At 39.5% G+C, this 22,985-nt stretch overlaps 1 protein-coding gene across 8 annotated transcripts in view; it reads right to left on the bottom strand.

The window, feature by feature from the left end:
• The window catches only part of ADAMTSL3 (ADAMTS like 3), a 181,045-nt gene that overhangs the window by 45,717 nt on the left and 112,343 nt on the right, over positions 1-22,985 (bottom strand). For all 8 annotated transcript variants that reach the window (XR_005258135.1, XM_038147068.1, XM_038147065.1 and 5 more), the window contains exons 10-16: positions 21,932-22,043; positions 19,178-19,316; positions 17,569-17,619; positions 13,305-13,509; positions 12,323-12,470; positions 11,575-11,659; positions 4,660-4,946 (exon numbers count right to left, since the gene is read on the bottom strand). Coding sequence is in view for 7 of the 8 variants with exons in the window: in XM_038147068.1 (XP_038002996.1) it covers positions 4,660-4,946; positions 11,575-11,659; positions 12,323-12,470; positions 13,305-13,509; positions 17,569-17,619; positions 19,178-19,316; positions 21,932-22,043 (1,027 nt within the window). In the remaining variant the exon portion in view is untranslated. The remainder of the gene's footprint in view (positions 1-4,659; positions 4,947-11,574; positions 11,660-12,322; positions 12,471-13,304; positions 13,510-17,568; positions 17,620-19,177; positions 19,317-21,931; positions 22,044-22,985) is intronic.

Raw genomic sequence — 22,985 nt, 5'->3', positions numbered from 1 at the left:
GGTCTGTCTACAAATTGCCACCTGGAGTTCATTAAGGCGTTCCTGCCTGGCAGCAGGACCTGTGGAGCTTTAATCACATTAAGAGAAGAAAATGTCGATATGTGGAGTGTTTTTCATTTGACTGGAGTACAGAGCACAAACTGCATTAGCAATTCTTCCCCACAGGGGCCTCAATGAAAGAAAACTTGCACTCTGTTTTGATGCTGTAAGTACGAAATGAATACTAAAGAGTTGATAAAAACCCACCACGAAGTCCCTTCCTGTTCCTTCATTCTCAGTTCAAGAGCTCTATTCAATAGACAACTGCACTTAATTGATGTTAAATTTGCTTGAACCTAACTGTCAAAATGTCTTCACAATTAATCAGATTTCTCACCCCAAACTATAATTTTCCATTAGCTGGGAACTTCAATTGCTGATGAACTTATTCTATGTCGATTGGAAAATGGAAAAATCTATTATTCAAACAAGCAAAGTTTTATATGTATGACTTTCTTGGCTTATAATATAAACATAGTAGATAATTTAACTAAAACATTATGTATGCAGCAGGGAGCATTAAGTATTTTTATAGTAATCTGATGCACTATTGTAGTAATTACCCTACCATTCAGTGAAATAGAATATTTTCTATTTTAACCCAGCATTCAAACCACATTCATTTACATTCTTCTACAATCTTTTCAATGCGATGAAATATACAGTGCTTGAAGCTGTTTTAAAAGATCAAAATGCTTGAATTGACCCAGAATCTCTCTTCCTGCATTTTTAAAGTACAAAGCAAATGGGAGTGGAGAGCTGCTGTGCAAACATCAAAAAGGTGGATCTATTCTCTATACCTGGAAGAGGAAGGACATTTATTTACAAAAGATAGTCTCAGTTTGGTGGCTTCTTAAAAATATGTGCTATAAGCTGAAAATAACTCAGAAGAAATGCCAAATTCTACATGTTCTTGAGCCTCTCTGTGCATTTTTTATACTTCTGTAAGAGAGTAAACAACATCTGCAGCTAATGAAACAAATGACAGGAGTGACCAGGTATCAAGGTGACTCCAACACTCAGCTTTATAGGTGAGTCTCTGAACGGTCATTGTTTTTCTTAGAGCCCTTAAATTTGGCTAGAATTCATTAATATTCTAAGAATCTCAGGTTTCTCATAAATAAAATGGTAAACTTTTTGCCCTTATGGTCCAGACAAAAGCCTGAAAACACAACTTGACTGCACTCTGAAGTTACCAAAGCCACAGAGGCTGTAGAGGAAATAACAGGAAGTTCAAATGTTGTTTATTGCTTAATCTCATTGTTTTTAGGCCAATGTAATGACTTTAGGTCGCCAAATAATAGTTTTTGAAGCATATGGAGTATAAATAATAATAATAATTACATTTAACCACCAAAATCTGCCTCTAAATCTGCCTCTAATCTGCAACTAAAGGTATATTCAAACAAGAAAATGTTCAGAGATTTTTAAAGTGAAAAACATCCCTTTAAAATATTGTTGAGTAGTAAATGATTGACAGCACTAAAGAAATGCTATAGATTACAACAAAAACATTTCTCTTTAGGCATATTCTTTATTCTCATAATGATTATTGATTCCCTACTGATGATATTATGTAAATTAAACTTACACCTGGGACTCTCACATCATGGCCAAAGATCTTCAGATTTAAAAGAACACAAAAAAAGCCCCAAAGAAACCCAAAAAAATATTCAGGGAAAATGAAGGCAAATTTTGAGATCCCCAAGCACTCAGCTGGCTTATTTTCAGTTTGGGATTTCTTCAGGCACTGAATAAAATACCAGATCTTTAGATTTCAGACTGGTTACAGAGCTTCCTATGGTTATTAAAGGTGATGTCTGCCTATGACTAACAGGCCTCAGCAACTTTTATTTACACTCATGGAAAGACTGATGAAGGAAGCATTAATTATGCTAAGAGGCATAAAACAACTGGGCTGCTCTCAAAACCTCAACTTGTTTGGCTCTTCACATGCTGTGTGAGAAGCCACAGAGGTTTGGTGCAGAAGGCACACAAGTGACCCGAGACTGGGGTGACTATTGCTCTAGAACTGGAAAGATGATGTTTGATAACGCCTTGCAAATCACTCTCTGTGAGTCTAATACATGAAAAACCCAATGTTCCCATCTGCATTTTTTCATCTGCTCTGAAGAGAGACCAGAGGAGACTGAATTACAAGTCTAGTCTGCGTGGGGATTAAAAAAAAGGTGCAAGTGACAAGCTCTGAAAGAGAGATTCGGACCTTGCTCAAATATTGGCTATAAAAGCTTCCAGCCTGCTTAGAGCCTGCAGAATTTTCCCTCATTCAGAAAGAGTTAAGCACCAAGAAACAGGGGTAGGGAGTTCTGAGGATACAGAAATCCACAGGAATTTGTTTTAATAGCCACTGCTAGATGCATACATACTAGAGAAAAAGTACCTAATATAATTTACATTACACTGGGTTATTCCAAACTCAGACAACATTTATTTCTTATAACGAAAGAGTTCATCTAATTGAAATGAGATTTGAACATAAAACTTAGCAGAAATGGATCAGCTCCTTTGAACTACACAATGGAAAAATAGTAGACAGTGAGATCATTAGCTAGTACATTGCAGTGAGCTGGAAACAGAAGAGATGTCTGGTTCCCTTAAAACTATTTATCGGCAGGTAATTTTTGGTCTGTTTGAAAGCCTTTGCCAAGGCAGCCAGAAGACCAGAGCTGATAGAAAGGAAAAATCACCTAACTAGCACAGCAACATGGGGGCTTCTGAAGCTGTTCATTGATAAAACACCCTGACAACTTCCCACATTTCCCAGGAGCATCACATAAGGAAAATGTCTAGACACAGTACCAGTGATACCACAGAAGTCTTAAAAACACAAACAGATATTGTCTTTCAAACTTCTTCAAGTGAGTCATTTCTACTGCATAGCAAACAAATTGTTAGACTACTATGAACACCTACAGGACAATTTTGGGTCGGGGAATCTCACAAATTCATGAAAGGGTCAGAAGTCAACAACAGAGTTCATGTTCAGCTCCCTCAGGAACAAAATTTAAGCCGAACACAAGATTCTGCTCATCAGTCATCTTGAAGTTCCTTCCAATGAAACTGCTGTGTTCAGTGCAGACTCCTTAAATTACCATCAGTCTGCACACCAAGTGCAAGTTTTTATGGGGATGCTTTTGCAAGGGCAAACTCACCCTTGAAGATGCAGAATGCAATTACAACATGTGCAATAGCAGGCAAAGACTAGAGTTTATTTCAGCCTAAATATCTGATTATATCCTCAAAATTCAAAAACCTTGGAGTTTTAGAACACCTCTGGCAAAGACATTGGCTAAAAAGCAGTAAAGTGGATTTAAGATGGCAAGAAAATTGTTGTACGTTACAAAAATCAGTTGAGATATCAGAACTACAAATTTAGAATTAATAAATGGTTTGCTTCTGTTTTACAGTACAATTTCCTTATTTCTAAAAGCATTTCTCTTATTAAAATGTGAAACAGAGTCACTCAGCCACAATAGCTGTCACTACCATCTCATGCTGCTACAAACACACTTGGACTACAGTCTCTCCTCCCTAGCCATGATGCCCACTGCAGGTAGTGCAGGGAATGGGATGCTCCAGCTTTTGTGATCCCAGGTGCTGTTAATCCTATGGATCAACCCCCTCAGTAAGCAGCAGTGTTAAATGATAAAGGAGGCACTATCAGTCACTTACCATGCAGCTGATCCCTTTCTGGGGCATCCTTTCCAGGTCCTGTCTTCCAGCTTTGAGCTGGTGAAGAGCACAAAGGAGGCTGCTGTCTGTGAGCTCTATCTCGCTCCCCACTTCCAATTGTTTCTGTTTCCCTTTTTTCTACATTTTTTATTTCTTCTATGGGTACAACTGTCTTCACTTCCCACTGATGTCAGCAGTCCTGTCATATATAGGTGTGTTCACAATTCCACTGCCTCCACTTAACACTTCATAACTCACTGTGCTCAGTCCCAAAGTACAGTAAGTAGCAGCAACACCAGCAGCCTTGTCTGGTAACATGTACTTACGACGACAGGGAGATTCGATTACATCCAAGCAGGAATGTGCCTAACTACTTGCAGACAGATGTATGGCACAGAGCTCCCAGGCAGTGATACAGTGCACCCAGACCCAAACCAGCTCCCGTTTGATCTCCACGCTGGCCAGGCTGGAAGCAAGTCTCCCTAATTACAGCTCTGTATTCCTACTGTTCTGCAGAAAATGGCAGCTTTTTGGAAGAAAAGGAATAAACATGGGAAATTTTACTCTGAAACCATACACTTTTGTTTCCTAGGAAAAGGTAGATCATCTAAACATTTCCACCACTGATGTATCAAACATACTGGTACCACAGAGGGCCTGGCAGCTGACACTCCTGCAGCAGCAAGACTAAAGCAAGTTGCTGTATCAACTTCCCGCACCTTACTTTACCCAATAAGTGTTTGCTGAAGGAAAGAAAGTAGTTTGAAATACTCTATTGATAACCAAAAATATTTTCAAGCTTGTAGCTGCAGGTTTTCCTACAGATCAACATAGTTACTTTAAGGTAACACTAACAGGAGATGCAACAACACCAAACAATGCCAAATTCTTACAACTAAGGATAAATCATGAAAAAATAAAATGTACCTCCAAGACATGTGGCTGAACATGGAGTGAACCCAATATATTCCCAGTCATAAAGCACAGTGCCATCTTCAGCACGAGGAAGTGCTGGCGTGTAGGGGACAGGATCACTGTCACAGGAGGCCTGGTGACAGACTCGTTCTGTGGGTGGCCTCTCATCCTCACATTCCTCCTCAGGCAGCTCCACCTCGGTCTGAGTAAACGCGAGAAGGATCCGGCACTTCACGTCTCGCACCTGGATGCCACTGCCACACGTGGCACTGCACGGAGACCAGGGCTCAGGAATAAACCTGCAGATCATCACAGCACTGTCATTTATTCCATGTAATTGCGCCTGTGTGTGCACAGCTAAAACACAGCCAACACACATAAATGGGTGTTTATACACAGAGCAGAAAATACATAATACTGATGTTGAAATAGAATGCACTATCAAGTATTTTAAGTCTCACACTTGATTTAAGTCTCACACTTGACTCTCACATCTCAGATGATTTACCAAAATTCACACAAGAAGATGTAGGAAAACAGGAGAAAGAATCATGAGGAACAGGGAAAGCTGTATTCTTTGCTGAGGAAAAAGGAAAACACCTAAATCTTTTCTCAGTCTCCTTCAGTGGAGAAAAAAGGAGAAACTCCAGGAAGATGCATCTGTACAATATAAAATAGCTCCCCAGATACACAGACTTGGGCATATGCCAAAAGTATATTTGCAATCTGCTTAAATCTGAGAGGTCCTCACCTTATGTCATAGTAATAATCAGCAACCAGAGAAGAGAAGCACTTTTCAAATGGAGCCATATCCAGTGCACCACTGCAGGCTCTTTATATTCAATCTTGCAAGCAGCCTCTCATCTTCAATAAAGAGGTCTAACCAGTCTAGAGTCCATCATTTTTATTAGAAAGCATTTATGCCCCTGATGAACTACAATAAAATCTCATTTTACAGGTCATGAATTTGTTATAATATTCTCTGACTTTGAGGGTCCCATTAATATCTGACAGTAATTTTCAAAATGGCACTAGAGACAAGAGGTTGGATTTCATTAATAAAGTTATCCTGGGTGGCTCTGGGGTATACTTTATAAGAAGTCAAATACAGAATTTCCTAGAAGTTTTTTTCCCCATGGAAAGGCTGCAGTTTGTCTTTATTATGAGTCCAAATGCAGCTGATGATCAAAATACCAGCGGGAGATATGGGAGGATAATTTGACCAATGCTAAAAATGCATTTGGAAAGAAAGATCCAAATTAGGATTCAAAGATTTGGCCCTTATCTTGGATAAAGAATTATCTTTCCCTTACTGCAGGAAAGCTGCCCTTACAAACATAAGAACAGTTGTGTAAGACAAAAATCAGTATTTACACTCTGCATACACAGTAAGCACAGAAAAATGTCAACAGTGTGGTTTGATTCTGTGCACAGTTTATCATCTTGCCAATAATTTCTTGCCAGTATACACAGAGGAAGAATCAAATAGAAGAAAGGAGAACAGATGGCTGGATAACCTGTAAGGATACTCTAAGTCAATCCTTGGGATAGTCACCAAGGCTGTGATTGGGACAGACCCCAAAAGCGGCTTTTCCCTGTGGAAAAGACTATTCCCATTTCCAACAGAGGTTAAAAGATTAACTGGTTATTCTTTAAGGAGATGTTAATGAAATAGCTTTACAGCTCTGCTACGAGGATAAATATATTTAAGCCCAACAAAATTTCCTTGAGCTCTCTCAGAATATTTGTTAGAGCTCACTGGTCCTCACCAGACTTCAGGAAAAGGCACATTATCCCAGCTCCTCTTAACACCACGAACTCCCAGTGCTCATCCTTTCACAAACCTGAGCACCTTCCAAGATGATGAGATTGATGTTTATTGGAAGGATGCTATCAAAACAGTGCATGGCAGTGTTCTACAGTGATAAAATCTGAGCAAATGCCAGGTTAGGAGCAGCCCAACAGCCAGTGAGTCCAGTGGCGCAGCTGGTGGGGTCAGAGTCCAGATGCCTCTGATATAAATTCTAATGACTATTCTGTGGGAAAAGCTGCAAAGGAAGGCTTTCTCCTACCCCAACAGATAAAATCAGGTTAATCCTGGAACAACAGATCTCAGAGTCTTTCCGAAGACAGCCATGCAAACTACCTAGGGTGGCAAAATCACCGTCATCCTATGAAATGCTTGAGCACGAGCCTAACTTAAGCATATTAGCTGTGCTTTGAAGACAACAGGATGACAGTGTGTTCAGAGGGAAATTTGTGCTTAAGTGCTTTATTGGATCAAGGCCAGTGCTTATAGGCTTAACAGAATGATTACTTTCTTCTCCTTCTGTGTAAGAAAAAAAAATTAGGTCCATTTATACTTATGTACCTAATTGGAAAAATAAAATTGATGGACTTTCATAGTTGAAAATAGTTGGTCTCCTAACCATACCTAATTTTATAGTCTGAAAGTAATAACTACTTTTGGTAAAAGCATGACAGCAGCATACCAGAAATTAGTGTTAGTTTTGTGTACTGTTAGTTGAGTGCATTTAAACATTCCAAAAATAATGTATCTCAAAAACATTCTTTTGGAATCCGGTATAAATTTAAGGAAATTTTTGAACCACAGCAACCATTTCACTCAGCAACCCACTGATCTATAAAGAAAATCAGAAAATTCTAAGCATTTTTTTTCCTTGACTAATAGCAAGCCTATATTAGAATTGAGCTTTTCGTGTTGAATATTAGTGTCTGGTATTTTTTCAGTGAAGTGCAATATAAAAAATGAACACAAAAAATACTTTTTATTGTACCTTGGCATTTGTTAAATTAGTCATGTGACTATTTACTGATTGAAATCCTAAACTATAAAACTTCTCCAAGGGTGATCATGTTCAAGTCACATTAAGTACCTCCAACAGATGCCAATGGAAACTGCTAATAGGAAAGCAGAGCAAGGAACTGACTGAACACTGAGAGAGCTGATTTTTGTCTAAATTTTGAGTTCAGGCAGATGGGGCTTTTTTTATTTTTCCTGTATCTTGAACATGCAAAACCAAAGCCTGTGACGGGTCATTAAAGCAAACTCCACCAGCCTCAGATGTGAGGTGTTTTGGCATTCACAGCATACACATGGTGATGTTCTGGACACTATACTTCCCTGAAGTAAACTCAGTCTGCCATCAATGGGCACACACTCAGAGTCATCTTAGGTCAGGATTAAGGAGCATCAAAGTACTTGTGCTACAAGGCTTTGTACATCATCAGCATTTATAATGGACAGGATAGTGGTAATTGGAAATTTTCTGAGATCTTTATGTTCATAGATGACACTCCTCTTTTTATGAAAAAAAAAAGGAAAATAGAAAAATGCAAATTTGAGCAGGTACAACTTTTTATAATCAGCTTTTTAACCCAGACATTCTTTCTAATGCGACATTGAACTAAATTTCTCCTATACCCATCTGAGCAGGTATAAATAATGAAGACACTACAGATGCAGTGGAGGGCACATCCATGCTGCAGTGTCATCAGTCTAGCTCTAATGGAAATGTGCATTCACCTGGCACATGCTGTAAAAGCAAGTGTAGGATGACCTGAGAAATGAAGCAGTGACCTAAACTAATGATGATTGTACTGGGACAGAGCAGCCCAACTCAACCAAATCAATTCTGAACTGAAAACTGAACTCAGTGCAGTCCTTTGCAGCTTACTGAAGATTTGGAAAACATGGTGTCTCTTAATTTTTTATTTTCCTCATGACCATGGTTCTTGCTTTCAGTTAAGACAGGAAATGCCTAATTAATGAGAAAAAAGGCAGCTCTAGCATTATTTCCAGTCCAGTCCTAATGCACCAAGAGTCCTGGATAAAAGTCTGAGGAAGCATCTACAATGTGGGCTCTTACTGAGCAGAACTTCCATGATGGGAGTTCCAGGGAGGCATCCTACCCCTCCCTGCAGCACCACCCTTGCCAGCTCTGAACAGTCACACTGCTGGTTTTATCAGCCTCAGGGATAACGTGTTGGACAAAACCACCAGCTCATTTTCAGAGAAGAAGCTGTGGAAATGAGTAATTCTCTATCACCAAAGGCACAGTGGGGACATGTCTGTGAAAATGACTCCAATGCAGAAAGTGGGAACCTTTATGAGAAACACTTCATTTCACATCACTTTTTAGCTCATATTGCTGAAAAAATATATCAGTTTTTGAAAGCATTTTAGTTTTTCCCTAAGCAATGACAGAGAAAGGCAGCTGAGGTGTCTATTTCTTTAACTTACAAGTAACAAAAAGGATGCAAGAACTTGCTGGAGCTTCTCTGCGAATCCCACTGTAACTAAGAAGGCTCGAGGGAAGAACATTTAAAATAATGATTGGTATCAACTGTCATCACATTCCACAACTGAGAACTAAAAAGGTCAGACCTACATTTTTCTTGGCCTCACTTTAAGGACAGTCATTTTTTATTTTGTTAATAATAAAAAAAAAAGAAGCTTTTGAACATTCCCCCTCTATGTAAATTCAGGACACCAGCCGTGGTAGACCACAGCGGCAGAAGTATTTATCTTCCACAAGCTACTTTTGGCATATCCATCACTTGTGGGTTCTAAAACACAGCTGCATTTATTCTCTTATTCATTATCAACTAAAACATCACCCAAAAGCATAGAGAGAAAGTTGTCATAAAAGGATGGACTAGAAGTTGAGACTTCATATTGTGGTTTAAATTTGGATGACAAGAGAACAACTAAAATTAAAAGTGATTGCATTTTACCAAGGAAATCATAAGTCTCCTGCTAGGCAGAGGTGGGCTGTGAGTTATCACTGTGCCATGTCTAAATTACAGAAAACAAAGTTAAACAGATCTGAACCAGAGGGAAATCTTGTTATAATTTATTCTGGGAGAAGGAACAATTTATTGTCACAGTTTCTTTTTAAATCTTAATCCCTGCCCCAAAAATCTGACTCTGGCTGGAAAGGACCAGAGCAGTTTGGGCATGAGGTTTAAAGCACTGATGGAGAAATTCTCTGGTTGCAAACCATTATTGTCCACAAGACCCACAGACAATCTGCAAAAAGGAATGAAGTCAGGCATCAGCTATTTCTCATCTCTCCTTACCTGCCAGCTTTCTCAGAAGACTAAAGAGCAGAAGACAGTAAAATGAAACTCATGGGGAATCTGGCTACAGTGTTAGGGCTGGGTCCCAGGAGAGCCCAGAGTGGGGTGCACAGCCCCTCAGAGCATCTCAGCACAGAGGGGGTGGTGAGAGAAGTCAGCAAGAGGTGGCTGGAGAAACCTTTCAGACTTAGGTGAAGATGCTTCTGGAAATTGTGAAGGAAAGTCTAAGGATAGGATGAGGCTCATGAATGAAAGATGGAGCACCTCTAAGTCTCCAGCGTAAGTGGGGAAGGAAAAGGCCACAGTGGAATATATGGAAGGAAAAATAACTGCTGTCATTGTCAGGACAAGGCACACGGCAGCCCATGACAAAGTTTGCAGCTCAGCTCTGTTGCATTCTACATCTCCTCTGAACCAGCAATGCTGTGTCCCTGCCAGTCCTCCCTGACTGCCCTGTCAGACTGATGCTGAAGGATCCTAAAAACCCAGAAACTGCATTAGCTCATGGTTGCCACAGCAGGACTTTGTAATGCTAGAGATAATTTTCTTTATAGCTTCATGCTGAATCCTCTCTAGAAGTGACCTCATATACCTTCATTCTGCTATCCTGACACTTAAAATGCACATATGATTGCATCATCCCCCTTTGACAATCACACTTTGTTTTTATATCTTTGCTACTACTCTGCCTGAATTGAGGGCCACTGATTTGGAGAGTGAAATAACCACTCACAGTAGGTTGACACTTGACTTGAGAGGCTAGAGCAGTGAAAAGTTTAAACTACAGTCACCATAACTATATAAACACCTGTTTGGCAAGAGGTTTCTTCTGTGAGTCATTGCAGGTGTAAAGATTTTATTACTCATGCTCACACCTGTTGCTGCATGTGTGCCAAAAATCAGGAATAGCTTGATGGAAGAAGAAAAATAAGCATAAGGTACACTCTGCTATCAGAGCAATATATATCCAAAGCAACTTTATAAGGCTCATCGAAATTTTTTCAAACTGAAAATAGCACAAAAGAGTACAGAATTTGACACAGCACAATAAAATACTGTTCAAAATCTCACCACATATAAAGTTAATATTTTTTAGAAATTTAAATACATTAATGCCTATATATTGAATATATTACACATATAAATAAATGCGTGTGTGTGTGTGTATGAAATGTACACAGGGGATATAAGGAATTGTGTGGATGCCCTAACATACAAGGGTCAGGAGCAAGTGTAGCTGGAGTTAAGTTATGCTTTCATCCTCAGGACTTGCAAGGCTTAACCTCATCCGTTTTTAAGAGGACTCACAAAATCCAGATGTTATTTCACACATATACACATGTAAAATAGCACAACTTACCCCCACAGATGCAGCTAAGCACAGAGATCAGCAGGTTTTTCTCACTTTATGCATTGGTCTCACCCCCCAAGGAAATCCTGGCACCCCTACAAAGTACCTCTTAAGTTTTAATACCACCACTACATTCTTGAAGTAACAGCCATGACCAGGATAAAACTTAAGTTATTTTATTTATTTCTGCTGAAGCATCTCCACATGCATTAATTAGGGCTTAATTAGGCTAAATCAAGATCCCTTTGAATTCCTGAACGATATTGGGGCACTATAATAGTGTAGCTCTGTAGCATCCAGAACAGGAGCTCCAGAAGCAAAGTTACTGAGATGTAAAATTAGGAACAGCTCACCACAGGACTCATCTCCCATGGAGGGCCAACTGTCAAAGCAAAGTGCATAGCAACAATCATTGCAGAGATCTGCAAAACACTCTGGAAATGTTTCTTCACTCTAAAAGGCCGTGTACTTACGTTGGCTCTTCTGAGACTGTGATGGTCTCTTCCATTTCATGGGCCTGTTTAAACCATGGCAATTTTGCTTCCACAGGACTTTTTTCTGGTACAGGACAAAAACTCAAAACATTCAGTAATTTGTCCAAAAATCAAAGCAATATGAAGATGTCTGCATTAATCACCTCAGGATTTCACAGCTGACACTGCTTATTGATAGAATGCTTTTGTAGATATACAGGATAATAACACAAAATTTACTAGAAAACTGCATCATGCTGTTTGAGCTCCATTCTTTGTTTTAAATATGCAGAAATGGAGAAGGAAAAAGGAAAATAGTTTGACTATAACTTAATGAGCTGCTAAGTCACACTGAGAATGTTGACACTGGGACAACACATTTAATTTAAAACAAACAAGAACATCCCAGGTGATACATATGGAGTTCTATTCCCATTTAAAATATTACTGAACAACTCCTCCTCCCTGTGTTAAGCTCATTAATTCTGGTTTTCCCAGTTTGACCAGACTATATAGATTTAGTTGGCCCATTCACTTCATGACAGTCTGGCCACATTATCAGCAAAAAATATCAGCCGGGCACTTTTACTAGCACCAATAATTAAAGTGCTTGTTTCTGCCAAAACTGAAAAAAAAAAAATCCTAGTAAATTCCAGCTTCTGGCATCTCTAAAAAAGGTTACCAGGGACTTTTAATTCTCTGGACAAAAATGTAAAACAATAACAGACCCAGACAAAATTCCAGTTACCTTTTGGCTTGTAGCAGGGTACTGGCACGATGCACTCCTCCTTGATGTGCAGTTTGAGCTGCGGGTTGCAGCCCCCGACGTGCTGCCCGCGGTGGTCGATGCACAGCACGACGCGGTAGCGCAGCCCCCGGCCGCAGGTCACCGTGCACTGGGGAGACAGCAGAGCAGCTCAGCCTGCTGCTCCCCCTGCAAACACTGCTCAGGAGGATGCCACAAGCAGCACTGAGGGGGTCCCTAAAGTGTTCCCACAGAGATGTAAGAATTTGTCCCTGTTGCTAGGTGAGTAAGGAAAAGGTGATGCTGGGGGAAAAAAAGTCGATGTTTTGGGAATGCAAGTGGTTTCTTGGGGTTCTGTGAAGCTTATCTGGCTGGCAGCAGGCTGAAATAGAAGTGTCTATGCATTGAGAATGCACTGTCTCACAGTGGTGATATTCAGTCAAGGCTGGGTCAGGGGAGCTGCATTTTCTACTCTCTGGTGTCACTGATGCCATCTGGATGAACTAAGGAATTACAGGAGGGCTGGCCTATCTGACTGTATCAGATAACCACGGCCAGGACAAGCTGGCTTAGGCTATTGTTACTGTAATGAAAGGTAAGAATGCTGGAAAATCACCCTTGCAGACTTGCCAGCCCCTGAGACAGACATGCCTTTAACTATTACAGCCAGTGAAATACTACATTTATCAAGAACTGAGACATAAACGACCTGACTGCAAAGGGGCCTGACCTCTGTCTCTAACTTCTCCTGCATGCAAAGCAGGAATGCAACAGGCACAAGGAATTCCACATGCATTTTGCTCCATACAGACACATCAAAGTTCTGATTATCAGGCAGAACTGCTTAGAGCAAACTTTTCCCAGTATTATTGATTATCTTTCAGGGCTATACTTTTTTTAATAGTCCTGTGCTAATAAACACATGGTTTCTTGTTTTCTTTCTTTAGAAAATAAGACTGAAAGTCCAAATTACTTCTCTACTTACTTGAGACCACTCCATTGCCACCCATTTTGGGCAATCAAACAGATTGCAGGTCTGAATGACTTTGGGCTTTGGGGCATACATGCATTTCCATTCCTCCACTTGCAGTATCTCTCCATGGATGGTCTCCTCTACACACACAAAACTCCTCCTCTGAATACCACCTCCACAGGAAACTGAACATGCTGTCCATGGGTTATGTTCCCACCTGGAAAAAAAAACCTCATCAGGCTCTTTCTTATTTCACTAACCTCTATTAAAAATGCAGAATATTGAGTCCAACCTTAGTGTTAATTAAAGCTTACTGCATACTGGATTCTTACCACATACAAATACATTGACTTGCAGACATACCTTGCGTTATTGAAGGCTTAAGTTCATGTGCAAAATCAGAAGTAGAACTGCAAATGTAATTATATTTCAAAACATAACTGAAACTCTTATTCTCATATATAAGTTAGAAAGTGTGAATATACTGAGTTTGATTACTGGAATGAATTTACTTTCAAATAGTCTAAATCACCTAAACTGAATACTTTTGACAATTAATTGGCATGATCACATAGACACCTATTACCATGGTCAGAGACCAAAAAGCCCCTGTATTGGAGATTCTGTGAAGTCTGAAAGACAAAGACGAATCTGGATGCCCTGAATGAGAGTGTTATTATTTACAGGCTCATTGCTGCTCGCATCATTCAGACTACCCTTAAAAACCTGTTCCCGAAGGAATTTTTATGGGATTTCTAATACTTTGGGTCAAGCCAGCCGTTCCACACCAAACTGCCTTCATCCATAAGGATTGGGATGAAATTAAATTGTGGCAGGTACCATTTGGCTGGCCATGACTGCAGTTCTGCAAGAGTTTCCCACCCTCATTAAAATGCCATTTAATGACATTCTATTCACACTTTCCAGCTTGCTTCAAGCAAAAGGCAGCTGCTCATCCATCTCAGCTGCTTTGGCTAACTCAGCTGATTGCTCCTGCAGCAGGGCAATGCACAGATTAAGGAAAATTTAGGAGCTAAAATTTTAGCTACTACCCAGAGCTCTGTGTATCAGCAGAGCTCTGGGTAGTAGCCTCCAACAGAGAGATGATAAACAATCTGCTGGGAAGAAATATCTTCAAAATGGACATCTATTCACAATCTTAGACCTAACTACAATAGAAATAGAAAATGTTGCACCATCTGAAGTGAGAATGACATGGAAGTTTTTTAGGCTACAGTTTCATTCACCTCTTAGCATGAACATTTAAGCAATTACCTCTCAAAAAACCCTCACTTCAATAATGTCCTGCTCCTGTCACATTTAGACATAACAAGCTTCTATTGAAGTATTTGTCTGTAGGTTCCAATGACCCACACACAGTATCTTCTCACCCTTTACCTTCCGTCTCTTGCTTTCTTTCCATCACCCTCCTGAATCAAAGCCAAGCCCTTGGAAATGATTGAGTCCTGCAGTACATCTTAAGGTTCATCACTGTCTTGTTATAGTTAAACCTTATCTCTGTTACTGCAGAGGCTCAGAAAGGATCATGAAAATAATGACATCTGTTCTGAACTATGGACTCAGCAAGGACCATGATATCCCACCAAAATCAATTAATCAAGAGCAATCATAAAGGCTATCATAAAGGAAGCCATAATATCAGACTCAATGAAGCAAAGGCCGATAAATCAAAGGCAAATTTAGGCAATGTAGTTTTTATGATGCAGCAGGTAAATCAAGGACACTTCTTATTTTAAGCAATTCATTAAGCTGCCTACAAAAACATATTAATCATGCTTAAGCTCAACAGAAGAATGAGTATGAAAGAGCAAGCCATGCGACATCAACCATGGAGTATTCACTCAAAAGCATTCTGAATAAAGCTATGTGCTGGGATACTGATGTCATATCATAATAACAAAGTGCATTTGAAGATCAAGAGTTGTACTTTTCTCTGACTTAAAGGAATGGCAAGTGTTAACTAATTTTCTTTTTAAAAATCAGGAACTAAAGAGCAATTAACTATTTAATGAATTAGCAGCTCATGGATTTATATATGTAAGGCTTGCTGTGCTGTATGTAATATAAGGCTTGCAAGTGTTTATAGCATGAAGTTTTATGGTTGTTTTTCTTTATCTCATCAGTTTCAAACACACTCCAGATCCCATACTCCCACAAGAATTTTCGAGGTGGAGTGAGGTCCATGGCTACTGGGAAAAAGGGGGGTCTTGGGCAAGCAGTCAATGAGATACTTTCCAGAACCCACAGCTGTCAAGGGATCCTCAACAGTCCAACAAGTCTGAAATAAATGGAGGCATTCCAAAAGCTTTAAAAGAAAATTTTCATCTTGGGAAATTTTTCTATTTATTTCAAAAGAATTCTCCATCTGTAAAAATATTTCAGTGGGGCATTTACAACTCTAGCCACAGGAGAACTCTTTCAAGATCTTGTGGTGTGCACCACGACTTTCCCACAACTTCCTCGTGTGAATGGGAAAGCAGTGGTACACTCCACAGGACTGCCAGGCAGCCTCCACATGGCCCTGGTGTTATGGAGGAGGTGTGATGAAGGACTGCTGGTGGAGGTGAAGCAGTCTGCACAGCTTTGCTCCAGTCTGTATCCAGGACTTTGGGTTTTCTGCCCGCTTTGCAAGAACAATCCTGGGTCAGCATGCAAGAAACAGGTAAGAGAAGAGAAGAGAAGAAGGCAGAGCCAGCACAGGGTAATGCATTCCAGCTCCTTGCCAGGCAACAGCATGGACAAAGCCTGCTGCACTGAAGCAAGACTTGCATCCACACTGGACCAGAGTCATCTCCTCATGCAGATAAACAAACTTTCAGCTGCTGTTTTCTTTCAGCAATTCCTGCAAGAAAAGGTGTTTCTGTGTTTTTGTGGTGTTTCCTTACAAGCCCTCCCAGTACAATACAGCCCATTTCCTCTCTCCTTCCTGCTGGCACCAGCTCTGAGCCCTGCTTGGCTGCCTGCTATTTAACAGTCCTTCCTCTGAAGCATCACCCAGGAAGACCATGATGCTTTCTGACAGAGCACACCGAGGTGCTGAAATGAGGTGGGCCTCTGTCTGTAGTTCTTAGTGTTTGAAATAAGAGATCCTGCCCACAGCTTTATCACAGACATAATCTATTTCACCACAGTGTCATGCAAACGTGCTGAGCACAGTAAAGCACAGAAAAGGGGATTAAATTTCTCTTCCAAGTGGTCTCCAAGCCCTAAGTGGTTCAGAAGATGAAATACTCCTGTAAATACATTAAGCTGAGTTCCAGGAGAGATCTGAAGTGCAAAGGCATTGGCAGAAGAAATGGAGAGACACAGAATATAATTAGAGGACTCTACAGGATAAAGGTATAGAGGAAAAAAATCCCCATATATGCATGAAAGCCAAAGTACATCACAGAACAACAGATCCACAGAGACAAATTGCTACAGAAATAAACTATGACATTTATATCAGCCGTAATCAGTAGCTCCACTAAGCTGTGCAAGTCTATGATTTCATTCTTATTACTTCATATCTTTACTTCTTTAGAAAAATACACATTATTCATTACATGACATAATAAAGCAGAGGTTCAACTCACATAAATATGCAACTAACTCATCGACTATAATTCTTTACATTAAAAGCAAATGTGACTCAATACTGTTTAATCCTAACGTTCTTTATAAAACATCTAAGGGTTCTTGAGAAGTTTTAAATCCTTGTAATTGATTCAGGTGTTAAAAAGAAAAAAAGTAACAAACTTCTCTGATGCCCTAATTTAAGGAAACAGATATTTCAACAATTTTGTATCTTGAAAGTGACGTGTCATCTTTGATGTCAATAAATAGTCTGTAGATCTAAAGAGAAGGACCAGACCTCTCAAGAGCAAAAGAATTTCCAGAATACTGTACATAGCAAGGTCTGTTTTATAAAATCACATACGCTGTCAAAAGAAAAAACTTTCAAGACAAGAATTCATACATGCAGTTTAAAGATGATGCTCTTCTCAGCACTACAGCCAGAGAAGACTGTTTATTTTAAAGACTTCACACTGGTACTTTCAAGAAGAGCACATTAACCCCTGACTTAAGCTAATCATCCAGAGCACACCAAAATAAATCACAAGATTGAGAGATGCTTACAGGACTCTTGTAAACTTACCCTCCTGTATAGAAAAAAAAAAAAGCAAAATATGTTCCATTATCTAAGTGCTAAAGTAGTATATTTGCAGTGAAATTGTGCTGAAGCTGACACATATGCTATCCTGGTTATACATACCGAGGAAGTGGCTGGAAGTGATCATAGGGCATGATTTCTTTAAATCCATCACTGTCAAAAAAAAATTGCATTATTATTTCTCATACCCAAGACTGTACATCAAGTACATACTTTTATGTGATCATGCTTGAAGTAAGCAATTCCCAATATGAAATGCAGGAATCTTACTTCATTACACACGAGCCTTATGGTGAACCTTATGACTTGTGTAATCTTACCTTTTCTGCATGGATAAAGAACTATTCACCATACAGCTTCTCTATTTCATATCACCATAAAACATTAAATGAGCAAGCCTCCAGCAGAGAAATTTATTATCAGTGACCCTTTAGGTCCGTGTTACTTCATTAACAAAAAATATTCACATAGTTCTATTTGTAACAAAGACTGCTGAGGGATGTGAGTGTCAGTGAAATAAATACATCACAAGATTAATCCTAGATAGGTTCTGAATGCTGCTTAGGACCCTTCTAGAGCTGTTTATTTGAACTGCACAGCATAGAGCGGGCACAAAGCCTTACTACCAATGTTAGGAACTATGGTATTATATCCAGTAGTACTTTCCTTTTCCTGGCTGTATAAGCTAAATTTGCAAGGTAAAATATAATTACACCATTTATTTCCCCTAATTTTCCCATTCCAGCTTTGGAACATTTGGCACCCATTGCCATCAAGCATTACTGAAGTCCTTCTGCTTCGTACAGTGATCAACTCTCCAGGAAAAACTCTTGAAAGTCTGCACATCTATAACTGTTAGAGGTCACTATCAACGATTATGTTCAACAGGAATGAAAGGAAATGGACAGTTTAGCTATAGGAAATGAAATCCATTGAGAGTGTTTCCTTTTCTTGCATATAACTCTAGCTCAGCCAGCTGGCATATTAATGTGAGGTTCTGGGACTTGATACTGTGATGTTATTTTAAGATTCTTTAGCACAGCCAGGAAACCTCACCAGACAATCCAAAAGTTAGTTTGAAATACTGTAGTGCAATTCAATACAATTTATGTGTACTGTAGCCTTTACAATTTGGCACTAATATCCTGTGGCGTTTGTACCAAAGGTTAGTTACTTGGAATGATTTTTTTTAATGCCTAGTTTTAAAAAACCCAAACAAACAGACCCAAGCTTCAATTATTAAATTGTCAACACAACAGTACCAATGAAGAACCAAACTTTTATGGTAGGCAAATGAATAAACCAAGTTAAACCATAGGTAAAACTTGCACTGACTGGAGCTTCTGTCTGGCTGTTGAGATGTTCTGAATGGCAGCACCAATAAATCCAAAATTAGGCAAACCCTCTGTCCTCCCTCACACAGCCTCACAAGATCCTCACACTAGTGCTGTACTACTCAGCAACAGACAAAGCAGAATTAGCCCTTTAGCAAACTGATATTTACAATATATCTGTGTAAGAAAAATCTTCTATTCTGCAACACTGAAGAAGGGCCACACATCTACTGGCAGAGGTATCAGCCTTTAACACACACAATAGCCAACCAAGATTAAATAGCCTTAAAGATAAAAATAATTGAAATTAATTAAATGCAATTCCCGCTTCCTTAGGTACTGCCTGTGTCACACACAAATTTATTTGCCATACAGACCTGGAAGGGCAGGGATCCATGTTGCATTCTTTCAGCTTGGGCTTTGGTTTCTTGTTTTCTGGATGATAATGGCAGTAGTGGTCAGGAACAACACGCTTCAGACGAATGTCCACACACTCAGCTGAATTGAGCTGATAACCTAGGGCAGAAGCAAAGTTAAACAGCCTTTTCTCCCCATAGAATTAATTTTCTGTCTTACTCTCTTTTGGTTGCTTTTAAACAAGGAAACAGGAAATGCACAACCAGACCTTCATCTAGGGCAATTCAGCACAGCAATTACATTAACCTGTCTTAACACTAGATGAGCTTCCAGCTCTTTATTCCACTAATATTCTAAGAGTAGAGGCACACATATTTCCTTCTGATGCAGGAATACTTGTACTGCACCAGCTCACCTGTCAGAAAGCAAAACTATGAAGCCATATGGTTCTAGTACATGTTCCACAATGTATAACTGCCCTCCTCCAAGGAGGAGTTACCAGTATGTTGAAGAGCTATATTAAACAGTCATTCATGCTAAAAGAAATAAATATTTGAGACAGAAAGCCAGAGGAATTGAAAATGGGATCCAAAAACATTGCTAAGGAACTGTAGAAAACCAAGAAATAGATTCAAGAACATTCCGAGTTGAAGAGCCAACAAAAGAAGACTTGAACTACTTCAACTACTAACTACTCAGTGAAAAACAAATAATAAAATATGTGTGGAGACTGGTTGCAAGAAGGGATCTGAGTTTTATAAACCACTAGGTTATTTTTTGGCTAAGAAAAAAAGACTCATTCAAAAAAGCTTACTTGGACTTAAACTGAAGAGAGGAGGATGTTCTGGTATGTGCAAAGAAAAAAAGTTTTAGACCACAAGAATTAAAATCAAACCGAGTCAACAAACTAACAGCACAAGTCCCTGTGCCTACTGAAAATGCTAAGTATCATGTATCAGTGGCTTCAGATGTGTGTCTCTTGGCTGATCCAAAGTGTCATCATGCATGAGAGTGATAACCATAAAGAACTAAGCAGTTCCAGTGCTCACAGCATCTATGTTTCAGTTCTTGTAAGTACTGAAAGGACCCACAAAAAAAGTGTTTCACTTGCAAACAAGAGAAACAAATTTCAAACACTCTTGCTCATTCAAGCTTGACTGTGCTTTCTGAGATGCCCCTTCCAACACATGGAGATTACAGAATTAAAGACAGAAGCAGCACCCAAGTGAGGAATGGCAACGCACTAATTCCAAATCTCTGTTGTGAGGAACTTTTTCTTTTACCGCCAGTACCAGATGCCAAACAGACAATCTGGACACTAAATCCAGATAAATCTAAGACAGCAGGTTAAAGCCAGGCAGCTGCAATACAACTTCCCTGCATGCCATTCTTAAAACTACTACTGTCACGACTGAGCAGCTCAGTTTTTGTGCTTCTTCAGCTCCTGCCCTCCCTGAGGACTGCCAAGTCCCTCTGATAAAGGTACCAGTTTTATATTATAGGCAAGCAGGGACAAAGCAGGGCTTTCAACACCCTGGATGGTTTCAAAGAGATTGACATGTAGCTATAATTTGCAAGCCATAACAGCAGTCTGAATAAGGCTGGATTTGAGCCAATACCTTTGAAGGTAAATATGTCCCTTGAGCTATCCAGTGTTTACATACAGTCCTAAAAAGTAACTGTGATGCTTTATACTTCTTCCCTTGTCAGACAAGTTAAGGAAAAAAAATTATAAATACAGTGTGATGGAATCATCAGAGGATAAGCATTGCCACTCACAGCTCCAGCAAGGATCACACTTCATGAGGCCAAGTATCTCATAAGATACAGTAGTTTCCTGTGGGACTGCATATCAGACACATATATTGTCTGCATTTCAGATCACAGGGAGGTGCAAATGCCAAAATGGATGGTCCTTCAAAAGATCCCCAGACTCTGCTTGTACTTTAAACATCTCTCACTCTCTTTATTCATGCCCCAAGTAACTATTTAAACCACATTTGCAGTCTCCAGAAAATCCCTGTATCGGTATCACCAGCATCCTGGTCTGTTTTCCAGGTGACCTGGGAAATGCTAGCTGAAGGGAAACTGCTATCTGCAGTGTCAAACACTCCTCCTACCTTGAGCTCACACTTCTTTTTGCAGAACCAGACTTGACAGGCTGGGCTGGATGAGCAGAACCAAGCTACACATCATCTAAGCTGCAATGCTTAAACCAGGAGTAGATGCTACAATACCACATGTGCTGCTCTAGCCAGCATCAGGACTAAATGTCTAAAATCAGACAGCCAAAGGTACTGATAGCAGATGTTCTTTAAATTCTATTTATTTATTCTGCTTTCTGTATAACTAATTCCTCAACTAAATGTTCTAAAACTCTCCCTCATGTATACTATTGAGGCCAGAAATAATTCTTCACCTCTTAATTATTCTTATTTTAGAATCTCATCATGTTTCTTTGCTTACTTTCCTCAAATATCCACTATGAGTTGCAATTTTCCATTTTGAATTTTTATTTCTTAGTCAATGTTCTTAGTCAAATGAACATCAGCTATGGAAAAACATGACTTCCAGTGAAAACATGTAAAAACCCCTGTGCTGATATCGGCTTAACCAACCTGTTTAGCTGCTGCTCTGTCATTTATTTTGCTGAGGAATTACCAGTGTGCAGAGAAACACAAACATCTAATCACTAAAAATGCAGAACAAAGGTTGTAAATCAGCTCCTTTTAATCTTGAGCTGTTATCACTGCTGAAGAATTGACATTACTTACCTCCTCCACACGTCACTGTGCAGGGGAAGAACTCTGTTTGCCTCCACTGGTGACTGATGGGTTGATAGAAGAAGAACTGAACCACACTCTCTTTTGAGCCAGAGTACCTGGTCTGAAGAAATTTCCATTACAACACACATGTACACTGCTCATGCCATTTCAAAACAGAGTCCATGCATAATAGCAGTGCAGAGTAAGATGATGACAGACATAAAACCTCTAGAAAGTCTAGAGCAGCCATTACATTTAGGGTCCCAACAGGCAAAAATTTGAATGTGCTTTGTTTTTCAAATTATTCAAGGCATTAATGTTACCATTTGATTATCTATCCTCAAATAGCAAAGTTCTTAACTGTATTCTTTTGGTTTATGTCTTTGTTAGCAAAAATTTGAAAATTTACTGCAGAAAGAAGTCTAAAAGTGATCCAAGCACACTTTCAGACAAGTCTAGCTGCACATGGATATGCAAAGGAAAACAACTGAAATTCTATTTTTACAATGTGACGGGTAAAGACAGGCAGTCTGATAATACAGAAACTTCTGTCACTTCCAATGCCAAACTGTATGAGTGCCTTCCTTTGGCAGTCAAATACTGATATGCTCCTACTTACAAATATCTTGATGCGTGATGCAAGCCACTGGTATGTGTTCTGGATAGAAAAGCAATGTAAAAGGATTGGAAATGGTCACTGGCTGGATTAGCAATGTCTGAGGGAGATTGTAGGGTGCTGCTGGAAGCAGAGCTCAGGTTCAGTAGGTGGCAGTCTGCAATTGGATTAGCACTGCACAGGGTCACACTGTTACTCTTACAAGCAGTATTAAAAACAAAAATTCTGGTCATTTTTACCATTAAAGATCCTGTGGTACTTCCCACCACAGGAAAGACATTAATCACATAATACTTTAATTTGTTTGGATTTTCTTGGCATAAATGATCTCTGGACTGTAATTAGGATTTCTTACTTGCTAGCTAAAATATTTTGTTGTATTGCTACAAGCTGATGGACAGCCACCACCGTGTTGCATGTACTTGCAATAACTTTGTAGATTTGTTC

This window comes from Motacilla alba, chromosome 10 (assembly GCF_015832195.1).
Source record: "Motacilla alba alba isolate MOTALB_02 chromosome 10, Motacilla_alba_V1.0_pri, whole genome shotgun sequence".
In the NCBI taxonomy this organism is placed as follows: Eukaryota; Metazoa; Chordata; class Aves; order Passeriformes; family Motacillidae; genus Motacilla; species Motacilla alba.
This window is presented reverse-complemented; position numbering and strand designations above follow the sequence as displayed.